The sequence below is a fragment of the Oncorhynchus mykiss genome, chromosome 2 (assembly GCF_057628025.1).
Source record: "Oncorhynchus mykiss isolate SJ-2025 chromosome 2, ASM5762802v1, whole genome shotgun sequence".
NCBI lineage: Eukaryota > Metazoa > Chordata > Actinopteri > Salmoniformes > Salmonidae > Oncorhynchus > Oncorhynchus mykiss.
Window position 1 is genome coordinate 46,245,412 of NC_143023.1, and position 25,294 is coordinate 46,270,705.

The window sequence follows — 25,294 nt, forward strand, 5'->3', positions numbered from 1 at the left end:
AAGTGGGAGAACTTGCACAATTGGTGGCTGATTAAATATTTTTTTTGCCCCACTGTATACTCTCCTGCAACCCGCCCCACCCAATGTGGTACGGTTCTGCTATTTTTATACTCTAGAACCGGAACCCCCATCAGGAGCTGGACAGCAAACTAGCCAGTTAGCCACTGCTAGCGGTCTTCACAGTTAACTCGGACACCAGCAAGACTCAGTTCGGTCAATACCTGCCAGTCTGCACAGCGCAATATCAACCCAGAGCATATCGGACTGCTTTTTCTCTACCACATCTCCGGATTCCTACCGCAAGCTCTGAACCTTTACACCGGACCCTTTTATTCCACCCCCCACACATGCAGTGACCTCACCTGTCTTAATTGGTGCCTCTAAAGACAAAACCTCTCTCATCATCACTCAATGCCTATGTACGTTTGTTTATGTGTAACTCTGTGTTGTTGTTTGTGTCGCACTGCTTTGCTTTATCTTGGCCATGTCGCAGTTGTAAATGAGAACTTGTTCTCAACTGGCCTACCTGGTTAAATAAAGGTAAAATAAAATAAAAATAAGTGCATCGATGGCGTCATCCCCACAGTGACCGTGCGTACATATCTCAACCAGAGGTCTGTTTTGCTAGACTGGAATATGTCCAGGGATTCATCCAATGGCGTTGAGGAGTATACCACCTCAGTCACTGGCTTCATCAATAAGTGTATCGACAACGTCATCCCCACAGTGACCGTACGTACATATCATAACCAGAAGCCATTAAAGGCAACATCCACACCGAGCTAAAGGCTAGAGCTGCCTCTTTCAAGCAGCGGGACACTAATCCGGACACTTATAAGAAATCCCGCTATGCCCTCAGACAAACCATAAAACAGGCAAAGATTCAATACAGGACAAAGATTGAATCCTACTACACCAGCTCTGATGTTCTTCAGAAATGGCATGGTTTGCAAACTATTACGGACTACAAAGGGAAACCCAGCTGCGAGCTGCCCAGTGACGCAAGCCTTTTATGCTCCACTTCGAGGCAACACTGAAGCATACATAAGAGCACCAGCTGTTCCGGGCGACTATGTGATCACACTCTCCATAGCCGATGGGAGCAAGATATGTAAACAGGTCAACATTCACAAGACCGCGGGGCCAGACGGATTACCAGGACGTGTACTAAGAGCATGCGCGGATCAACTGGCAAGTGTCTTCACTGACATATTCCATCTCTCCCTGTCCGAGTCTGTAATACCAACGTTTCAAGCAGACCACCATAGTCCCTGTGCCCAAGAAAGTGAAGGTAACCTGCCTAAATGACTTCCGTCCCATAGCACTCACATTGGTAGCCATGAAGATCTTTGAAAGGCTGGTCATGACTCACATCGACACCATCATCCCGGAAACCCTAGACCCACTCCAATTCACATACCGCCCCAAAAGATCCACAGATGACACAATCTCAATCGCACTCCACACTGCCCTTTCCCACCTGGACAAAAGCAACATGTGAGAATGCTGTTGATTGACTACAGCTTAGTGTTCAACACCAAAGTGCCCAAAAAGCTCATCACAAAGCTACGGACCCTGGGACTAAACACCTCCCTCTGCAACTGGATCCTGGACTTCCTGATGGGCTGCCCCCAGGTGGTAAGGGTAAGCAACAACACATCTGCCACACTGATCCTCAACACTGGGACCCTTAGGTGTGCGTGCTTAGTCCTGTACTCCCTTTCTACCCAGAACTGCGTAGCCAAGCACGACTCAAACACCATCATTACGTTTGCTGACGACACATCAATGGTTGGCCTGATCACCGACAATGATGATACAGCCTATAGGGAGGTCAGAGACCTGTGGTGTGGTGCCAGGACAACAACCAATGTGAACAAGACAAAGGAGCTGATCGTGGACTACAGCAAAAGGTGAGCCGAACAGGCCCCCATTGACATTGGCATGGCTGTAGTGGAGCGGGTCGAAAGTTTCATGTTCCTTGGTGTCCACATCACCAACAAATGATAATGGTCTAAACACACCAAGACAGTAGTGAAGAGGGCACGACAACACCTTTTCCTCCTCAGAAGACTGAAAAGATTTGGCATATGTCCTCAGATCCTCAAAAAGTTCTACAGCTGCACCATCGACAGCATCCTGACTGGTTGCATCACCGCCTGGTATGAAAACTGCTTGGCTTCTGACCGTAAGGCGCTACAAAGGGTAGTGCGTATGGCCCAGTACATCATTGGGGCCAAGCTTCCTCCCATCCAGGACCTATATACTAGGCGGTGTCAGAGGAAGACCTTTCACCTTTCACGGTAACCTGTTGTATTTGGCGCACGTGACAAATACAAATTAATATGATTTGACCTACATTAAATATCTCAGGTCTTGAAATATGCGAAACCTTTTCTTTTTTGTGTGTGCACGCGGGATAGAGGAAGAGCAATTCTTACACTATTTTTCTAAATTCAATCACTCTTCTTTTTCATCCTCATCATTCAGTTAATTCAAGTTTTGAAGTTGTGCACAATTATCAGTTTGGTTTATATTGCCTATTCATTGACAACATTCATTCAGGTAGAGACACATTAGCACCTTGGGAACCAAAAGCATAATCAGCGCTCTAACTCCCCCCTGCGGTGGTCTGGAGCAATGAAGTAGTGACGCAGGGTAATGGACTAAACCACAAATTACCTCTAAAAACTTCAGCATAATCTCAAACCTTTTAACTGAGGAACCACTGTACATATGGAAGTAGTATCTATAAAAGGTATTTGTCAGCCCACGTTCAGAGTGGAGTAGGCCTAAACCACCACATGGAGACGGTTCATTCAGTAGCTGATGACTTTTCCCTATGTATGTACACTATGAAACTCACAGAGACACACACACATACACAGGTATCAGTGGTGGTCGGTGCCGTTAAAGATGAGCTATAATTAACTTTCCATTCACCCAGTTCAATGTAACATTGATAGGTTTAGGCTACTACATGATACTAAAATTTCCCCTATACCAATCATGAGGTTGCTACAACAGGTCGAGATAAAACAAATAAAAAAAATGTAATCCACACAGTGACCCATTCAATACCGTCTTGTACACTCTTGCCTCCATCTAGCTGATCTAAGTTAGATGCAGTTGTATAATTCCTTCTCGAATCTACGTGTTCTCCTCCTCTCACATCTTTCCTTCACTTGTGGATTCAGTGCACCATACAACAGTTGTCTCTGACCAGGCGAAAACCTTCATACCATAAACTCTAACCACTACACACAGCCTACATCGTTGCCACCTAACGTCATAGTCAACATAGCTAGCTACTAGAACTAACGTGTTAATAAACCCGCTACAATCACGCAGTACAGTGTACAGCAAGCAGTTTAGTAGTTACATCTGCGGGCCCTGGTGGCAATACATTGAAAAAACAAAAGTTTACCTTGGAAGAGTTCCAGTGTTGGATAGCCATAGCCAGCTAACATAGCATCCCTCTCTGTTTGAGCCAGGTGTTTGAGTAGGCTAATTTTGTTAGCTGCATCAGCTAGCTAGGTAAGTGAAAGTAAAAAAATAACACAAAATAAAGCTAGCTCTGTCTCTTTCTTCTCCTTCAGTTTGAAGATTTTTTTTTTTTTTTTTTAACTGTTCAACTATTGTCTTTCTCTGTCTTTGAGTCAACTACTCACCACATGTTATGCACTGCAGTGCTAGCTAGCTATAGCTGATAGCTGATACTTGATTGGTTCAACAACATGTCAGTTCATTCTGCAAAAGCTCTGATAGGTTAATGTGTCCTCCGGCTAACACCATAGTTCTACCCCAGAGAGTGATGTTGAGGCCAATGTAGACCTTCATTGCAAACAGTGTGTTTTAATCAATTATTTGGTGACATTAATATATTTAGTATAGTTTATTATTTTTTATCTAAAAAGGAAAACTTGTATTCACTGAGGAGGATAGTCATCCCCTTCCTCCTCTGATAAGCATTCACTGACAGGCATACATACACAAAGGAGGCAGGGTCATGTTTTGGATCATATAGCACACATTTAACATAATTACCCTTATAGGTTAATCTCAAACCTGATCACCGTTGAGTGGGAGGATGGCTGGAGGCCAGGACTGAGTGTAGGAAGAGAGATGGGCTGGTGAAGGGGTACCATAGGGAGTCAAGTCCTCCAAAAAAAGCCAGAGCCTACTTGTAGCTGAAGGGCTCAATTGTGTTCCCACCAACCGGCCCGCTCCATGGGGTCTCAGAGGAATTCTACCCCAGGACGGAGAGCCTCTCCCTGGCTTCCCAGCCCTGATATACCCCCTGGGGCTTCAGGGCTTAGCTCCACAGGTCTTGAGGATATGAAATACAGCATTATTGGATTACATGTAATATTGGATGGATTCCTGCCTCAGAACATGTGAGCCAATGAGGCTGTTTCTGTTCAAAACATGTCAACAACCCAACCTACCCAGTAACAGTAGGGTAAAGGAGCATAGGGTTTTAGAATCTTATGTTGTACTGCTACAAGGATACTAGTTCACAATGTTGTGGCTGTACTAGATATGATGGTAAGAAAATAATAACATAAGGTATTTGTTGATGTGAATTTTCAATTAAAGACACATATAGCCTAAATCTCTGTGATCCTATGCTTTACATGTAGTGCAAAAGCATTGTGCAATGTCCCAAAAATATCATAAACGTTATTATAACCTGGCAGTGTGAGCATTTGAAACTTCTCTTCAATAATGTGCACTATAAGCAGGTTTTAATCTGACTAAAGTTTAGTAAACTATGTTTAAAAAAAAAGTAAAACAATAAAAAGTTGCCTCTTTATATTGTACATTGTTGAATAAAAGTTTGTAATTAAATCACTCTGCCATATTATATTGAGGTTTATGGTAATTTCTGTAGTATGAAAATATATCCCCATTGTCTCTTCTTATCTTAATATCCCTTTATCGTTAGCCTGTTTCAAGCACGCCATGTTCCACTAACAAAGTCATTCTCTTACTCTAACACCAGTGTTTACCAAATGGTGGATTGGAGAACCAGTGGTGGGCCGCAGCTAAATCCCTTTGGGTTGCCGCTGGTTTACAGCTGGGATTCTGGCTACAACAATTACTTCTGTTTGTTTACTCAGTGGTTTAAAAGAACATTCTAGTAGATTTAGTGGGATTATTTGCTACTACCCCAACCTACCTCATTATGTTATTCACTTTACCTCTCTGTGTCTCTCTCTGTCCCTGTCTCACCCTCTGCTTCTGTCATGTTAAACTTACTACAAGATCTATGCAGACACAAGATTAGGAGTGTTGCAGAATCCACCCAAAAATGTATTTTGTTTAGAAGTAATAACTAGTGATTACAGACTATTGTGAAATGGTAGAACCTGCTGTAGCCAGCTAGCTAGCCATGTGTTTTTTTTTCTCCATGACCAAAACAAGATGACATTCTATGTTTAGCTGATATGGGAATGAATACACAAGCAACATATCAAACTGGGATAATGTTTTAGGTTACACTGGCCGTATAAATCTGATATTTTATTACATGGGAAGCTAAAAAGGCTAGTTATCGTGCTAGATTTTTAGCCAGGATGCCAGATAGCTACTACTAGCAAAGGGACTCTTCCTTGCTTTCACAAAATTGAAAGACACACATTTCTTTTTTGCTTTATCGTGTTACCAAAAGGTGGCCACTACTCCAAAAAATCCCACTCCACCCACATGCTCGCACACACATAGATCAACTGAGTGAAGCTTGTAGTAACCTTAGGATCATGCTTTAACTTATGTTTGCCATTGTACTAGTATACTGGTATATGCTAATATAACATGAGTTATTAACCTTTTTTGAATTGTGGCATACCCTTAAATACAATATAAAAACCAACTATTTCCCCTATCCACCAGCTTTTTAATTTTATTTCTCACTGGAGGAGAAAAAAGAAATTCTGCACACCACAAGGCCCCATGTTTAGTTTGTGTGTGCGCCCGCTCGGTCAGCTAAGTCCAGTTCAGTCCAGCCCAGGACTCCAGCAGGACTGGCTGCTTCCATACAGATGCCCCAGTGTCTGCCCTGTCTCCTGGGCAAGGCGTGCCAACCCCATGTGTGTGTGGAGGCCTGGAGAGTGCCAGCTGAGAGCTCAAACCAGCGCCATAGCACAGGAGACACATTACACAAAGAGTGCACTCAGAGAGTGAAAGAGTGTGTGTGTTTTTCTTAAACACCCGACTACCGGCCAGAGAGAGTGTGTGTGTGTGTGTGTGTGTGTGTGTGTGTTTCAAGTTGTATTGTCACATGCACAGGATACAGTACAGTGACATGCTTATCTTGCGAGCTCTTTCCCAAAAATGTACAATAAAGGAAGTAATATAGATAACAAATAAAACAAATGTGAACTGCGAGAGAAGTAAAAAAGAAAAGAAAGGAGAATGCAGTTACAGGTGTTATAGTATATACAGTTCAGTGCAGTGCCAGTAGCGTTACTACAATGTGCAGGGGTAGGGTTGCAAAGGGAAGTTATATTAATTGAAACTTTTGAAGTTTACCAGTAAACTTCTAGGATTTTGGGATATTTCAAGGATTTTATGTAATCTATCACACGCAATCAAGTGGCCATTTTAGGTACTTCCGGTTATCACAGGTGTCTGCAATAATCTTTGGCCCTCTGTGTGCCTTTATCAAATGTAAAATGAATGAATTAATTAAGATAAAACAATATACAATAATAATAATGACAAAGCTGTAAAACATTATCCTAAAAATCAACATTCAACTTAGTGAATACCATTGGTGTTTAATATGACGAATTCAGCACGAAATAGTTGGAAGAGTTGCAGAGGTAATTCCATTGTTGATTAGATGCTTTTTTCATTAAATAGGCTATTTTCTCTTGAACCATATGGTCGATCTACTAGAAAATCATGGACAATATGGACACAGATATAATAAATGAACACTATACTGTATATGAATACATTTATTGAAGTATAAATTACCAAAGTTACAATAGATTGCCATAGATGTTGTGTTAATTACCCAAATTACTGAAGATTCTGGTAACTTTGGTAAATTACCGGTGGCTTTGCAACCCTATGCAGTGGTACTGGAGTGATTGAGGTGTGTTAGTATGTGGGTATGTGTGTATGCGTGAATGTGAAGAGTGTCAGTTTAGGTGTGTGTGGCTGAGTGATAGAGACCTGAGTCCGTGCAGGTAGTCAGTGCAGATAGTCTGTGGGAGAGAGGGAGGGCAGGGATCGTTAGCTATTCAACAGTTTTATGCTATTTAACAGTCTTATGGCCTGAGGAAAGACACTCTTTCGGAGCGCTGGTCCACATCCCGATGCTCAGAAACTGCCTGCCAGATGAGAGCAGAGAGAACAGTTCATGGCGGAGAGCTCGCACCCAGTGATGCGCTGGGCCATCAGCACCACCTTGCGGTTGTGGGCAGAGCAGTTGCCCTACCAGGTGGTGATATAATCAGTCAGGATGCTTTCGATGGTCCACCTGTAAAAGTTCCTGAGGATCTGAGGTGCCATGCCAAATCTCTTCGGTCTCCTGAGGGGGCAGAAGTGCTGTCGTGCCTTCTTTACGACTGTGCTTGTGTGAGATGACCATGTTAAGTGGTGTGGATGCTGAGGACCTTGAAGCTCTTGACCCTCTCCACTGTATCTATTTCCTGTAGTCCAAAAGCTCCTCCTTGGTCTTGCTGATGTTGAGGGAGAGATTGTTGTCCTGACACCACGCAGCCAGATCTCTGACCTCCTCCCTGTAGGCTGTCTCATTGCCGTTAGTGATCAGTCCAACCACCATCGTGTCGTCAGCGAACTTGATGGATTTGGAGTCGTGTGTGGCCATGTGTGTAGGTAAACAGGGAGCACAGGAGGAGGCTAAGCACACACCCCTGGGTGGGTCCCTGTGTTGAGGGTCAGTGTGGCGGAAGTGTTGTTGCCTTCCCTCAACATCTTGGGTCAGCCCGTCAGGAAGTCCAAGGGAGGTGTTCAGTCCCAGGGTCCCGAGCTTGGTGACGAGCTTGGACAGCACTATGGTGTTGAAAGCTGAGCTGTAGTCGACGATAAGCATTCTCACATAAGTGTTCCTGCAATTGAGATCGCATTGTCTGTGGATCTGTTGTGGCGGTATGCAAATGTCTGTGTCCAGGGTGTCTGGAATGATGTAGTTGATGTGTGCCATTCTAAGCACTTCATGATTACAGATGTGAGTGCCACAGGGCAGAAGTCTTTGTGGCAGATTGCCTTAGAGTTTTTGGGAACAGGAATGATGGTAGTCAGCTTGAAACGTGGGGATTACAGACTGGGAGAAGGAGAAGTTGAAAATGTCAGTGAAGACGCCTGCTAGCTGGTCAGGACATGCCCTGTGGACATGTCCTGTGGACATGCCCTGTAATACCGTTATGAGTGTTAACCTTTAAAAATTCATTACTAAAGTCAGCCTCAGACAGCGAGATCAAATCGTCTGGTAGAGAGCAATCGTTGGGTAGCTCACGGCTAGGTCCTCCTTTATAATCAATAATAGAATGTAGTCCTTGCCACATGCGACAAGCGTCAGAGTCGGTGTAGTAGGATTTCACCTTATTCCTGTATTGTCTTTTTGCGTGTTTGGTGGCTCTGCAGAGCTCGTAGAGGAACTTCTTGTACGTACTCGTGGCATCGACTGTTCAGTCATGGCCAAAAGTTTTGAGAATGACACAAATATTAATTTTCACAAAGTCTGCTGCCTCAATGTCTTTAGATATTTTTGTCAGATGTTACTATGGAATACTGAAGTATAATTACAAGCATTTCACAAGTGTCAAAGGCTTTTATTGACAATTACATGAAGTTGATGTAAAGAGTCAATATTTGCAGTGTTGACCCTTCTTTTTCAAGACCTCTGCAATCCGCCCTGACATGCTGTCAATTAACTTCTGGGCCACATCCTGACAGAAGGCAGCCCATTCTTGCATAATCAATGCTTGGAGTTTGTCAGAATATGTAGGTTTTTGTTTGTCCACCTACCTCTTGAGGATTGACCACAAGTTCTTAATGGGATTAAGGTCTGGGGAGTTTCCTAGCCATAGACCCAAAATATCAATGTTTTGTTCCCCGAGCCACTTAGTAATCACTTTTGCCTTATGGCAAGGTACTCCATCATGCTGGAAAAGGCATTGTTCGTCACCAAACTGTTCCTGGATGGTTGGGAGAAGTTGCTCTCGGAGGATGTGTTGGTACCATTCTTTATTCATGGCTGTGTTCTTAGGCAGAATTGTGAGTGAACCAATTCCCTTGGCTGAGAAGCAACCCCACACATGAATGGTCTCAGGATGCTTTACTGTTGGCATGACACAGGACTGATGGTAGCGCTCACCTTGTCTTCTCCGGACAAGCTTTTTTCCGGATGCCCCAAACAATCGGAAAGAGGATTCATCAGAGAAAATGACTTTACCCCAGTCCTCAGCAGTCCAATCCCTGTACCTTTTGCGGAACATTAGTCTGTCCCTGATGTTTTTCCTGGAGAGAAGAGGCTTCTTTGCTGCCCTTCCTGACACCAGGCCAACCTCCAAAAGTCTTCACCTCACTGTGCGTGCAGATGCACTCACACCTGCCTGCTGCCATTCCTGAGCAAGCTCTGTACTGGTGGTGCCCCAATCCCGCAGCTGAATCAACTTTAGGAGACGGTCCTGGAGCTTGCTGGACTTTCTTGGGCGCACTGAAGCCTTCTTCACAACAATTGAACCGCTCTCCTTGAAGTTCTTGATGATCCAATAAATGGTTAATTTAGGTGCAATCTTACTGGCAGCAATATCCTTGCCTGTGAAGCCCTTTTTGTGCAAAGCAATGATGACGGCACATGTTTTCTTGCAGGTAACCATGGTTGACAGAGGAAGAACAATGATTCCAAGCACCACCCTCCTTTTGAAGCTTCCAGTCTAATAATCAAACTCAATCAGCATGACAGAGTGAGCTCCAGCCTTATCCTTGTCAACACTCACACCTGTGTTAATGAGAGAATCACTGACATGATGTCAGCTGGTCCTTTTGTGGCAGGGCTGAAATGCAGTGGAAATGTTTTTTTTGCGATTCAGTTTATTTGCATGGCAAAGAGGGACTTTGCAATTAATCACTCTTCATAACATTCTGGAGTATATGCAAATTGCCATCATGCAAACTGAGGCAGCAGACTTTGTGAAAATTAATATTTATGTCATTCTCAAAACATTTGGCCCCGACTGTAAACCTCATGTGCGTCGGCCCTGTCCTTTAGCTTGACAGGTATCTCAATATTAATCCAGGGTTTCTGGTTGGGAAAGCAGCTAACTTTCACTGTGGGGACAACATTGTCAATGCACTTTCTAATGAAGCCAGTGACGGAGGTCATAGGCTAGTCAATGTCATCGGCGGAGTCCCGGAACCTATTTCAGTCCGTGCAAGCAAAGCAGTCTTGTAACCTAGCCTCTGCTTCAATGGACCATTTCTCAATCAAGGGTACATCCTGCTTGAGCTTTTGAATGTAAACAGGAAGTAGCAGTATCGTGATCTGATTTGCCGAAGGAGGGCTTTGTAAGCTTGCTAGTGTGCCGTGTAACAGTGGTCTAAAACTTTAGCGCCTCTCGTGGAAAGGGAGACTTATTGGTAAAAGTTTGACATCGCTTATTTCAGTGACGCAGCATTAAAATCCCTAGATACAATCAGACCAGCCTCTGGGTGCGCAGTTTCCTGCTTGTTTAGAGATTCGTACAAATCATTGAGAGCCAGTGCAGTGTTGGCCTGAGGTAGGATATAAGAAACTGTGACTATAACAGATGAAAACTCTCTCGGGAGATAGAAGGGTCGACATTTGACCATCAGGTATTCCAAGTCGGGTGAACAGTAGGATGAGACCGTCACTACGCTAGAGTCTGCACCCCATCTGATGTTGATGTAGAAACAAACACATCCCCTCTGGATTTCCCTGAAGCCAAAGTCTTGTTCCTCGGGGTGCGTGAACAATTTGTTGAGAGTGGAAGCCATGGGGAGTGACTTATTTGAGATCTAAGTTTTAGTGAAACAGATGATATTGCAATTACGAATGTCTATTTGTGGGCAAATACGTGACCGAATGTCATCCATCTTGTTATTGGGTGACTGAACATTGGCCTGTAAAATGGACCGATGTGGTGGGCGGTTTTCCCTTCACCTTGGTCTCACCAATACGCTCGCTCTCCTGCCCCTTTCACGGTCGGAGCCTGCAAGACTGTAACCATACAATACAGCGCCATCTTATCTTGTGTGTGTGTGTGAGCATAATATTTTTTTCTAAATGCCTTACTAACCGTCAGTGTGTGTATGAACGTAGCCTTGTCTTGTAGGGACAAACAGCAGAGTGTTCAGTCAGTTTCGAAAGAGGAAACCTATCCCTCCCTCACCCTCAGCCCCCCTACACTCTCAATCCTCCCCCCTCCACCTTTCCATCACTTCCCCCCTCACTCTGTCCTTCCTTTCCTCCACACTCCCATCCTCTACCTTTCCATTGCCACCCCTCCCTCACTCTAATCTTCCCTTTATACACACACACCCTACTCCATCTTCTACCTTTACGCCTCAGCCTTCTATCCCCCCTCCCCATTATCCCTCTACTTCTCTTCCACCTTTCCATTCCTGTCCCTCCCTATGGACTCTTTTCAACCCTGCCAGCCCTGACTCTAAACAAACCTCAACAGGTACAGTAGAGTACAGTATGTGTGTGTGACGTTTACCGCGAACAGAGAGAGCCCTTCACACACCGTATCACATTTCCTGGCTTTCCTCACGACAAGAGCGCCTCGAAATTTCCAATGCCTGGAAAAATCACAACTCACTGTCCTCAGTTTATATCTCAACAGTACTCAACAGTTCTTCTAGATTTCCCTCACAGCTCACACTGGTTCCACAGATTCAGCTGGTTTTCTGCTGACACCAGAAAATGGATGTTCCAAATGGGCACTTTATTCTCTATGTAGTGCACTAGTTTGGACCAGAGCCTGTAGTGCACTATACAGTGAATTCTGAAAGTATTCCAACGTCTTTCCTTTTTCCACATAATATTATGTTTCAGCCTTATTCTAAAATGAATTATAAAAAATAAACTCAAAAACAAAAAAAATACACACAATTCCCCATAATGACGAAGTGAAAACAGGTTTTTAGAAATTTTAATTGAAAACAGAAATATATGAGACTAGAAATTGAGCTCAGGTGCATCCTGTTTCCATTGATCATCCTTGATTGGAGTCTACCTGTGGTAATTCAATTGATTGGACATGATTTGGAAAGGTGCACACCTGTCTATACAAGGTCCCACAGTTGACAGTGCATGTCAAAGGTAAAAGCAAGCCATGAGGTCGAAGGAATTGTCTGTAGAGCTCCGAGACAGGATGCACAGGGTACCAAAACATTTCTTCATTATTGCAGGTCCTGAGGAACACAGTGGCCTCCATAATTCTTAAATGGAAGAAGTTTGGAACCAACAAGACTCTTCCTAGATCTGTCCGCACGGCCAAACTGAGCAATCGGGGAGAAGGACCTTGGTCAGGGAGGTGTCCAAGAATCCGATGGTCACTAACAGAGCTCCAGAGTTCCACTGTGGATATGGGAGAACTTTCCAGAAGGACAAGCATCTCTACAGCACTCCAGCTATAAGGCCTTTATGTTAGAGTGGCCAGACGGAAGGCACACCTCCGTAAAAGGCACATGACAACCTGCTTGAAGTTTGCCAAAAGTAATCTAAAGGACTCTCAGACCATAAAAACAACATTCTCTGGTCTGATAAACTCTTTTGGCCTGAATGCCAAGCATCATGTCTGGATAAAACCTGGCAACATCCCTACAGTGAAGCATGGTGAAGGCAGCATCATGCTGTGGGGATTTTTTTCAGCAGCAGGGACCGGGAGACTAGTCAGGATCAAACTAAACAGAGCAGAACACAGAGAGATCCTTGATTAAAACCTACTCCAGAGCACTCAGGACCTCAGACTGGGGCAAAGGTTCACCTTCCAACAGGACAACAACCCTAAGCACACAGCCAAGACAACGCAGGAGTGGCTTTGGGACAAAAACCTGCTTTTGCTTTGTGATTATGGGGTATTGTGTGTAGATTGATGAGGGGGGGGGGGGGGGGGGAACTATTTATTCCATTTTAGAATAAGGCTGTAACGTAACAAAAGGTGTTTTTATTTCACCTTTATTTAACCAGGTAGGCTAGTTGAGAACAAGTTCTCATTTGCAACTGCGACCTGGCCAAGATAAAGCATAGCAGTGTGAACAGACAACACAGAGTTACACATGGAGTAAACAATTAACAAGTCAATAACACAGTAGAAAAAAAAGGGGAGTCTATATACATTGTGTGCAAAAGGCATGAGGAGGTAGGCGAATAATTACAATTTTGCAGATTAACACTGGAGTGATAAATGATCAGATGGTCATGTACAGGTAGAGATATTGGTGTGCAAAAGAGCAGAAAAGTAAATAAATAAAAACAGTATGAGGATGAGGTAGGTAAAAATGGGTGGGCTATTTACCGATAGACTATGTACAGCTGCAGCGATCGGTTAGCTGCTCAGATAGCAGATGTTTGAAGTTGGTGAGGGAGATAAAAGTCTCCAACTTCAGCGATTTTTGCAATTCGTTCCAGTCACAGGCAGCAGAGAACTGGAACGAAAGGCGGCCAAATGAGGTGTTGGCTTTAGGGATGATCAGTGAGATACACCTGCTGGAGCGCATGCTACGGATGGGTGTTGCCATTGTGACCAGTGAACTGAGATAAGGCAGAGCTTTACCTAGCATGGACTTGTAGATGACCTGGAGCCAGTGGGTCTGGCGACGAATATGTAGTGAGGGCCAGCCGACTAGAGCATACAAGTCGCAGTGGTGGGTGGTATAAGGTGCTTTAGTGACAAAGCGGATGGCACTGTGATAAACTGCATCCAGTTTGCTGAGTAGAGTGTTGGAAGCAATTTTGTAGATGACATCGCCGAAGTCGAGGATTGGTAGGATAGTCAGTTTTACTAGGGTAAGTTTGGCGGCGTGCGTGAAGGAGGCTTTGTTGCGGAATAGAAAGCCGACTCTTGATTTGATTTTTGATTGGAGATGTTTGATATGAGTCTGGAAGGAGAGTTTACAGTCTAGCCAGACACCTAGGTACTTATAGATGTCCACATATTCAAGGTCGGAACCATCCAGGGTGGTGATGCTGGTCAGGCGTGCGGGTGCAGGCAGCGAATGGTTGAAAAGCATGCATTTGGTTTTACTAGCGTTTAAGAGCAGTTGGAGGCCACGGAAGGAGTGTTGTATGGCATTGAAGCTCATTTGGAGGTTAGATAGCACAGTGTCCAAGGACGGGCCGGAAGTATATAGAATGGTGTCGTCTGCGTAGAGGTGGATGAGGGAATCGCCCGCAGCAAGAGCAACATCATTGATATATACAGAGAAAATAGTCGGCCCGAGGATTGAACCCTGTGGCACCCCCATAGAGACTGCCAGAGGACCGGACAGCATGCCCTCGATTTGACACACTGAACTCTGTCTGCAAAGTAATTGGTGAACCAGGCAAGGCAGTCATCCGAAAAACCGAGGATACTGAGTCTGCCGATAAGAATATGGTGATTGACAGAGTCGAAAGCCTTGGCAAGGTCGATGAAGACGGCTGCACAGTACTGTCTTTTATCGATGGCGGTTATGATATCGTTTAGTACCTTGAGCGTGGCTGAGGTGCACCCGTGACCGGCTCGGAAACCAGATTGCACAGCGGAGAAGGTACGGTGGGATTCGAGATGGTCAGTGACCTGTTTGTTGACTTGGCTTTCGAAGACCTTAGATAGGCAGGGCAGGATGGATATAGGTCTGTAACAGTTTGGGTCCAGGGTGTCTCCCCCTTTGAAGAGGGGGATGACTGCGGCAGCTTTCCAATCCTTGGGGATCTCAGACGATATGAAAGAGAGGTTGAACAGGCTGGTAATAGGGGTTGCGACAATGGCGGCGGATAGTTTCAGAAATAGAGGGTCCAGATTGTCAAGCCCAGCTGATTTGTACGGGTCCAGGTTTTGCAGCTCTTTCAGAACATCTGCTATCTGGATTTGGGTAAAGGAGAACCTGGAGAGGCTTGGGCGAGTAGCTGCGGGGGGGGGGGGGGGCGAGCTGTTGGCCGAGGTTGGAGTAGCCAGGCGGAAGGCATGGCCAGCTGTTGAGAAATGCTTGTTGAAGTTTATCGGTGGTGACCGTGTTACCTAGCCTCAGTGCAGTGGGCAGCTGGGAGGAGGTGCTCTTGTTCTCCATGGACTTCACAGTGTCCCAGAACTTTTTGGAGTTGGAGCTACAGGATGCAAACTTCTGCCTGAAGAAGCTGGCTTTAGCTCTCCTGATTGACTGCGTGTATTGGTTCCTGACTTCCCTGAACAGTTGCATATCGCGGGGACTATTCGATGCTATTGCAGTCCGCCACAGGATATTTTTGTGCTGGTCGAGGACAGTCAGGTCTGGAGTAAACCAAGGGCTATATCTGTTCTTAGTTCTGCATTTTTTGAACGGAGCATGCTTATCTAAAATGGTGAGGAAGTTGCTTTTAAAGAATGACCAGGCATCCTCAACTGACGGGATGAGGTCAATGTCCTTCCTATAAATGAGAGAGAGAGATTCACTCATTTTATCTAGCTAAATCAACCAAATTTGTTGTATTTTTTTTTTAAAGTTGAGGTGACGTATTAAATCAAATTGAATTAGCAAATAACTGTGTTTACCCAACTTACAGGCTGACTACATAGCTCATGTCGCGTGCGCGAGTGTTACAAAATAAATTGAGAAATCTATATTATTAAATAATTGCACCCACTGCTCGTGCGCATCTACGTTGCCCAGGGCTAAAATAGAAGTCAGTTCTATTTGTGATGCAGATCGCGCCGCAAGTCCTGCCTCTCCCATCTCCTCATTAGTTTATAGAAGCAGGTACCCACGTGCCATCTCCTCATTGGTTATACCCATGTGGGTGACTGAAAGATGAATGAGGTCGGTGGCGGTAATGCACCTAATTTATGAAAGTTGCCAATCGCAATATAAAGTCAAGAGAAGAAAAACCCTGGAAGGAGGAGAGAGAGGAGGACCTTGTGCATTTCAGGTAAAATAACAACTCAATGTTTAAATCCCAGGATAAATTAGCTTGCAACATCAAGCTAGCTAAATAGGACAAGTTAGCTAGCAACTGCAAGCTAGCCAGCTAAATTGCCATACATGTTTAATGCTTTTCGACCTGTCCCCAAATGAATCTAATTGGTTCAGAGTTTGTTTTGATATTTTAACCTGCGTGTCATGATTGCGTTTGGTGTGGGAGGACAAAATACACCTCTGCACGATGGCGCACGCACGCAGCCGGTTTGGGTTTCGTGTTAGAAATTGACAACCAAGAAGTCAAATCAACTGAAGCAACATAACAGCAGTGATGACTGAAAATGTCAAATTCAGATTACAATTTTAGGGGGGAGGATCGTTTTAGAATAATACCCAGCATGTTTTGCAACCTTACATTTTCACATTTACATTTGTCATTTAGCAGACGCTTTTATCCAGAGTGACTTCAACGCAGGTAAATAAACAACCACATGTAAATATTAAGAATAATAGTAATGCACTAGGACAGAGTAATAATCATATAGAGCCATAATTCCATATAACAATACTACTAATGCAATCCAAGTATAATCATAATAACTTATAATGTACAGCAACACAGTGCATCATCATTTCTGGTCAACTTTTCCTCAAGGATCAAAGAGCATTATAATGACCATCAGTGTGATGCATTTCTAAAGTTTTTGTCAACAAGCAGCACATCCTTATTACTGAGTCATGATCTTTGTTATGGTGTGTTGTAGCATACCTATAAACCACTATACAGTCATATTTAATCGCTTTAGGTAAAGTGATGAAATGCCTAAGGCAGACATACAACACACCATAACCTGTTACTAAACAATTTTAGACACATAAAATTTGCCAGGGTAAGACTGAAATTAACGTTATTTCTTTCATCACATTCCCAGTGGGTCAGAAGTTTACATACACTCAATTAGTATTTGGTAGCATTGCCTTAAAATTGTTTAACTTGGGTAGCCTTCCACAAGCTTCCCACAATAAGTTGGGTGAATGTCGTTCCATTCCTCCTGACAGAGCTGGTGTAACTGAGTCAGGTTTGTAGGCCTCCTTGCTCGCACACTCTTTTTCAGTTCTGCCAACAAATTTTCTATAGGATTGAGGTCAGGGCGTTGTGATGGCCACTCCAATACCTTGACCTTGTTGTCCTTAAGTCATTTTGCCACACTTTTGGAAGTATGCTTGGGTTCATTGTCCATTTGGAATACCCATTTGTGACCAAGCTTTACTTCCTGACTGATGTCTTGAGATGTTGCGTCAATATTTCCACATAATTTTCCTACTTCATGATGCCATCTATTTTGTGAAGTGCACTCGTCCCTCCTGCAGCAAAGCACCCCCACAACATGATGCTGCCACCCCCACAACATGATGCTGCCACCCCCGTGCTTCACGGTTGGGATGGTGTGCTTCGGCTTGCAAGCCTCCTCCTTTTTCCTCCAAACATAACGATGGTCATTATGGCCAAACAGTTCTATTTTTGTTTCATCAGACCAGAGGACATTTCTCCAAAAAGTACGATCTTTGTCCCCATATGCAGTTGCAAAACATATTCTGGCTTTTTTTATGGTGGTTTTTGAGCAGTGGCTTCTTCCTTACTGAGCGGCCTTTCAGGTTATATCGATATTGGACTAATTTTACTGTGGATATAGATACTTTTGTACCTGTTTCCTCCAGCATCTTCACAAGGTCCTTTGCTGTTGTTATGGGATTGATTTGCACTTTTCGACCCAAAGTATGTTAATCTCTAGGAGACAGAACGCATCTCCTTCCTGAGTGGTATGATGGCTGCGTGGTCCCATATACTTGTGTACTATTGGTTGTACAGATGAGCGTGGTACCTTCAGGGTTTTGGAAATTGCTCCCAAGGATGAACCAGACTTGTGGAGGTCAACAACAACAAAAATTCTGGGGTCTTGGCTGATATCTCTTGATTTTCTGATAATGTCAAGCAAAGAGGCACTGAGTTTGAAGGTAGGCCTTGAAAGACATCCGCAGGTGCACCTCCAAATGACTCAAATGATGTCAATTAGCCTAGCAGAAGCTTCTAAAGCCATGACATAATTTTCTGGAATTTTCCAAGCTGTTTAAAGCCACAGTCAACTTCGTGTATGTAAACTTCAGACCCACTGGAATACAGTGAATTATAAGTGAAATAATCTGTCTATAAACAATTGTTGTAAAAGTGACTTGCATCATGGACAAAGTAGATGTCCTAACCGACTTGCAAAAACTATAGTTTGTTAACAAAAAATTTGTGGAGTGGTTGAAAAACGAGTTTTAATGATTCCAACCTAAGTGCAGGTAAACTTCCGACTTCAACTGTAGGTACGTGGTTGCAAAGGGCATCAGTGTCTTAACAACGCGATTTGCCAAGGCAGGATACTCTGAGCGCAGCCCAATCCAGAAATCTGGCAGTGGCTTCTGATTAAATTCAATTTTTACAGAACCGCTTGTTGCAATTTCGATGAAGCTCTCTTGTTCAGATATCGGTAAGTGGACTGGAGGCAGGGCATGAAAGGGATAATGAATCCAGTTGTTTGTGTCATCCGTTTCAGGAAAGTATCTGCGTAATTGAGCACCTAACTCACTCAGGTGCTTCGCTATATCACATTTGACATTGTCCGTAAGCTTCAGTTCATTTGCACACAAAACAATCATACACAAATAGGCCAGTCATGTGAGAAACTCGTCATCAGCAAGAGGTCAGACAATTATGGTCAGTAAAGAAAACTTTAAGCTCGTCTCTCAATTCAAAAAAAGTATCAATATTTTGCCCTTTGATAACCAGCACACTTCTTCTGTACGTTGTAAAAGTGTTACATGGTCGCTGCCCATATCATTGCATAGTGCAGAAAATACACGAGTTAACCACTTTCACTGTAGTGTCAAATACATCTTTCAAGCTGTCAGGCATTCCCTTGGCAGCAAAGATACTCTCGGTGGATACTTCAGCATCTACTCTTCCTGGGGTCCAGCAAAATTAAGGTAGTTTATACAATGTTAAAACATTACAATACATTCAAAACACTGTGTGCCCTCAGGCTCCTACTCCACCACTACCACATATCTACAGTACTAATTCCATGTGTTTGTATAGTGCGTATGTTAACGTGTGTGTGTGTGTATGTTATCGTGTGTGTGACTGCTTCACAGTCCCCGCTGTTCATTAAGGTGTTTTTTTAATCTGTTTTTTAAATCTAATTTTACTGCTTGTGTCAGTTACTTGATGTGGAATAAAGTTCCATGTAGTCACGGCTCTATGTAGTACTGTGTGCCTCCCATAGTCTGGTCTGGACTTGGGGACTGTGACGAGACCTCGTGGCATGTCTTGTGGGGTATGCATGGGTGTCCGAGCTGTGTGCCAGTAGTTTTGACAGACAGCTCAGGGGATTCAACATGCATGAATAAAAGTAGTGATAAAGTCAATCTCTCCTCCACTTTCAGCCAGGAGAGATTGACATGGATATTATTAATATTAGCTCTCTGTGTACATTCAAGGGCCAGCCGTGTGGCCCTGTTCTGAGCCAATTGCAATTTTCTTTTTCAAAGTCCTTTTTTGTGGTACCTGACCACACGACTGATCAATAGTCAAGGTGCACCCAAAACAGGGGCCTGTAGGACCTGGTTTGTTGACACTTTATTATAGACAGACTTCTCCCCATCTTAGCTACTACTGCATAAATATGTTTTGACCATGACAGTTTACAATCTAGTGTTACTCCAAGCAGTTTAGTCATCTCAAATTGCTCAATTTCCACGTTATTTATTACAAGATTTAGTTAAGGTTTAGGGTTTTGGAATATTTAGGGCTAACTTATTCCTTGCCACCCACTCTGAAAATAACTGCAGCTCTTTGTTGAGTGTTGCAGTCATTTTATTCGCTGTAGTAGCTGACGTGTATCGTGTTGAGTGATCCGCATACACAGAAACTCTGGCTTTACTCAAAGTCAGTGGCATGTCATTAGTAAAAAATGCAAAAAAATAAGGGGCCTAAACAGCTACCCTGGAGAATTCCTGATTCTAACTGGATTGTATATGATAGACTTCCATTAAAGAACACAGGGTGTTCTGTTAGACAAGTAACTCTTTATCCACATTATAGCAGGGGGTGTAAAGCCATAACACATCAGTTTTCACAGCAGCAGACTAGAATCAATGATGTCAAAAGCTAGACTGAAGTCTAACAAGACAGCCCCCACAATCATTTTATCATCAATTTCTCTCAGCCAATCATCAGTGATTTGTGTAAGTGCTGTGCAAATGGACCACCAAAGTCCATTTGATGTCACAAAGCTGTCCAGTACTTAAAAAATATCCTCTCCTGGTGTCCTTCTTAATAATGGTATCGGTTGCTTTTATACACTTCTAACTACTCTAAAGTTGTCTTAATTCTCGCTCAAAAAACTCCTGTGGCTTATTTTTCAAATTGCCATGTTTTGTTTCTAAATGTCTGCGCAAGAGTGAAGGTTTCATCGAGTTGTGAGATAGTACTTTTGCACATATAACACACTGTGGATGAGGAAAGGCACTACTCCCAATATAATTCAACCCCAAATCAATGTAGTTCTCATCATATTTGCGCCTCTTTGATGGTCTGTTGTTCGTGCTTTCCCAGGTAAGGGGGCAGTAGCTCTTTGGCTGCATCAGAATCACAACTCTCAGTGTCCATGCTAGCTGGGTTAACAACAAATACAGAATTACTGATGCTAGCATTGGATGTGCTCGTGGAAGCAGAACAACTTGTGTCATCGACAGGTGCAGGTGTAGTACTGCTGGTAGTAGCAGTACTACCAGTAGAGCTGGTATGTGTCTCTATGGACGCAGACCTTACTTTTTTAAACCATTTATCAATTATTGAGCAAACGGAATGAGCAGCAGCTATGTTTGGTTACATACAGACCGTTCGTGGAATTCCCGTGAAATTGACATTTCACTGAACACTAGATGGTTTAATTTTATTTTTGGGAGTGAAATGAGGCTACTCTGGCGAGAAAAAAAACTGCCCCAAATGTAAAGCCCCGTTGGAAAATATAAATGGACTGTTTGGAAGATAGAAAAAAATATATATATTATACGGATCACATTTTTATTTGGCGTATCCCCGATGGCATTGCGTGTACCCCGTATTGGACTTGACAGCAGCCTGCTAACAAACTATTGTAAGTTGAAGCAACAAATATTACTGGTGTAGGGAATAGCGTGCCATTTGGGATGCAGCCAATGTTTCATTATTGGGCCCATCCCAGTCTGAGCATTTTCTATGTGGTTTGATGGGTTGGGATGTGGGACAACCAGGAGACAAACTCCAGATGTCTTTTGTTATCAAGGATAACGCAGTTGTCATCACAATGGAGTAGACACAGACTCCTTCCTCTATGTAGACTGAATACTTTGTCGCTGAGGTCCTGTGCTTCCTTCCATCTCTGATAAGAGGGATGCAAAGAGCAAGGTTCAATTCGATTTAATTCCAGAAATGTCCAATGAAATTCTAAATGAAAAGTGTTACTCATTTTCAACAAGGAACTTTAATTCCTTGAAATTGAATTTACTCAGACAAACCAAACATTTAAGAGAGATAGACAAACAGAAAGACCGAGAGAGAGGGACAGAGAAGGAGAGAGAAAGAGAGAAAGAAAGAAAAGATGGACAGAAAGACAAAGACAAGACAGACCCCTCTTACAGTATGTGGGAAGGTTAGCAACATCCAAACACTGTATCCTAGGCGTGGGCGGGATCCAGACGTTCATATCGTCATACCGTCGTTCTCTCATCCCGGGATTTACGGTACTATCCTTACACCACACAAGGAGGCGCTAAAAATGCAAGCAAATCCCATTGGGTCTACTACCAAAATGCTAACAAAACTAGCACAAACTAATAGCAAAATCACAGCTAAATGCTAATGACCGAAAACATAAACTGATTGCAAAGACAGGATAATCCAGCTCATAAAGTTATACAAGCATAGCTATTAGCTACCGAATGTCATTTTCGGTGAGCGTAGACATTTTCAAGTGAAATTGAACGAGACACATTGTGCAAATGAACAAAGTTGTGATATATGCTTTTCTGAAGGAAGAGCAGCATGTGTACACAGAGCAGAGGGGGAAGAAAAAAAATGCTAGTAGGAAGCACCGGGAAGAAATTGCAAATGTACAGATAACTCATCCAAGGCTCTTTGACTTCTGGCAGAAAGCCATTGTAAGATCCGATGGCAAACATTTAGCAGTGAATTGCATACAAATGTAACTTCATCACCTCGTGTACCGCACAACAGAAACTCACCGATAGATACAGTATAGAACGCTACGGACTCACCTGCTCCCACTTTCCCCCGTTGTGCTACTTACAAATAAACTCCTTACTGTTCTGGGGAACTATTGAATGCTGAAATGAAGAACACAATCTGCTTTATCTCGTAACGTATTGCACAAGTTGACTGCAGGTATTAACTTAAAAAGTAGCTACAAATATTCACATTTATTGAAAAACTTCAAAGAAACTATCCTGTGGCTTTTTAAAAAATATCCCGGTATACGGTATATACGGTACACCGCCCAAGCCTACTGTATCCCTTCCATTTCATTCCACATGACAAGAAAGCCTTTAAACTACACCATCCTTGGAGACTAACCATGTACAGTAGACCGCTTATTCTGTACAGAGATATGATGGGCCTAATCTAGAGTCAGTGATAAATGTGTCTATATTATCACTGTTCTCCATTTCCCACACTTTGACTGGCTAAAATAACAGTTAATCTGGCACAAGGAATGCCCATATCTGGTTATTGTCCTAACAAGTTAGAGATAACAGGCAGGCAGAGGGAATGTTAAGCAAATGTTAGAAATGTTAAGGATTTATCCAAATAAATGTGTGATTTATATTATTCCTTTATTTGATCTACTTGATGTTTGAATGTTTCTTATTAAGTGTCCAAATAATAGAATAAAGCATTTTTTTTTGTTGCTTTGGAGAGAATTATATTCCCTGAGAGATCATTTTTCTGAAAAAAGAAAGTACTTTCACAAAGAGTTTTAACATTGTGTAAAACTTCAAAGAAATCTCATCACGTGAATAGAAGGAAATGAAAACACACACACGTAGATGACACACACAAACACACACACAACCCCCTACGCCTACCCCACACACCCTACTTTCCCCACACTTACTGAGCTCGGAGATGCTGCCAACGCAGGTGGCCAGGAGGGACTGCTCCAGGGTGCGGAGCTCCAGTTGGGCGTAGGCGTCCTCTCTGCTCTCCACCCCAGCCTGGCCCTGTCCCTGCTGAACCTGGCCCTCTGTGTAAGGACTGAAGTGGGCCGGGAGGGACAGCACCCCTATGGGGTAAGAGAAAGAGGGAGAGAGGGAGGAGGAGAGAGATGTGTTTAAATCACCAATGGATCACAAATCAATCACGTGACATCTGCTGAAACTGGGCGATATAGGAGGTCCTGTAACGCTGCTGTATAACCCATACTGCTGAAGATAAATAAACATGCGCACACACACGAATGTGAGGCCTGCCCTGGCTGGACACATCCAGAAATAAGAAGCAGAGCCAACTTCAAAAATCAGGAGAACAGTTAAATACACTAACACAGGCATACACACACAAAGTCAGTCAGATTTTTCAATTGAATCCTACTCTCAACTACTGCCATGCACAGAGCAGGTTTGAATTACACATGTAATAAAATAGGCATTGCCAATCAGTTCTGACAAAACTTGCTCCAAGTCCTTTGGCAGTTTCATGGGCCCTGGTCAAAAGTAGTGCACAATATAGGAAGTAGGGTGCCATTATGGAAGCATGCCATGTGAAATACTGAACTTTAGAGAAAGATGAGGCAATGGGTACACAGGGGTATACCAGCAGTAAAACAAGCTTTGGTAGTTAGTGACTGTCGAGGGAAGTTTATCTGGAAAAAAGTTGTTTTTTTTAAATGGAAAGTTTGGTCATAAGAGGGTAGTTTAAGACAGTGTTCTATTTATTCATAAGCATCTTAGGCCCAAAGACATAGAATTACAGAACATTGACTTGAATGGAGATGTCCGTTGTAGTAATTATATCTCCATGGTTAGGCCTAGCTAGCTACTGTTGGTAACAGGTGGAGCAGTGCACTCTGGGTCTGGTTTCAGTCATAAATACCAAGATACCCTGCTGTCACCACTCACTGTCAGCTACCCACAGTCGGTGTTACACTGTGGTAGGGTGCGGGGTTAGAGACCACCTGACCTAAATTTGAACCCTAACATCCCCCTATCCTGCCATTGTGTTCCTAGTGCTCCCACATGCAATGGACACACGCTCATGCAAACACACGCACACACACTGCCTGAGATAGATGGGTTCTTTAAGGGACATGACTGGCATTTCCTCCTAAGAATGACCGTCTAGGAACCACGTCCACTCTTGTGTGTGTGTGAGAAACAGAGTGTGTGCATCAGCATAATTAGTAAGGGGAGGAAAGCATAGTTGTCATGGAAATCCAACACTTCCTGTGTGTGTAACCACTTGTTTGGTCAAAGCCGGGAGAGCAGCTGTTACTCAAACCTAGCCACACCCACTAAGAGTTTAATGACTGACTGGGTAAGAGAGAGACAGAGACAGGAAAAAGTGAAAGAACATTCCTTGTCCCCTCCTTCAATTCAATTTCCTCACCACATGTCAATGAAGTTATTATGATCGAGTGAAGTCGTTACATAACCCTTACCGCATAGAATTCGTTTTATTCTACATGACAGTAAAAGACATCAAGCATTTTTTTTATTGTATTTTTTTATTGAACCTTATTTAACTAGGCAAGTCAGTTTAGAACAAATTCTTATTTACATTGACAGCCTACCGGGAAATAGTGGATTAACTGCCTTGTTCAGGGGCAGAACGACAGATTTCTACCTTGTCAGCTTGGGGATTCGATCAAGCAACCTTTCGGTTACTGGCCCAACGCTCTAAACACTAGGTTACCTCCCGCCCCTAATCCTGGTTGAAAAGATGGTATAATATAATATTGAAATGTCACCCAAGGCTTTTTTCCCAGATGGTACCCTTTACTCCATTTTCGCCCTGGTAAAAGTAGTAAAGTGCCATTTGGGATGCAGACCTAGTCTTTCAATGCCTGGCTCCCACTGGCAGATTGCAAAA

General features: G+C 43.3%; 1 protein-coding gene across 1 annotated transcript in view; it reads right to left on the reverse strand.

Moving 5' to 3' along the window:
- The window catches only part of abtb2b (ankyrin repeat and BTB domain containing 2b), a 152,407-nt gene that overhangs the window by 50,129 nt on the left and 76,984 nt on the right, over positions 1-25,294 (reverse strand). Inside the window, exon 2 of the mRNA XM_021564060.3 lies at positions 23,322-23,489. Coding sequence (XP_021419735.1) covers positions 23,322-23,489 — 168 coding nt within the window. The remainder of the gene's footprint in view (positions 1-23,321; positions 23,490-25,294) is intronic.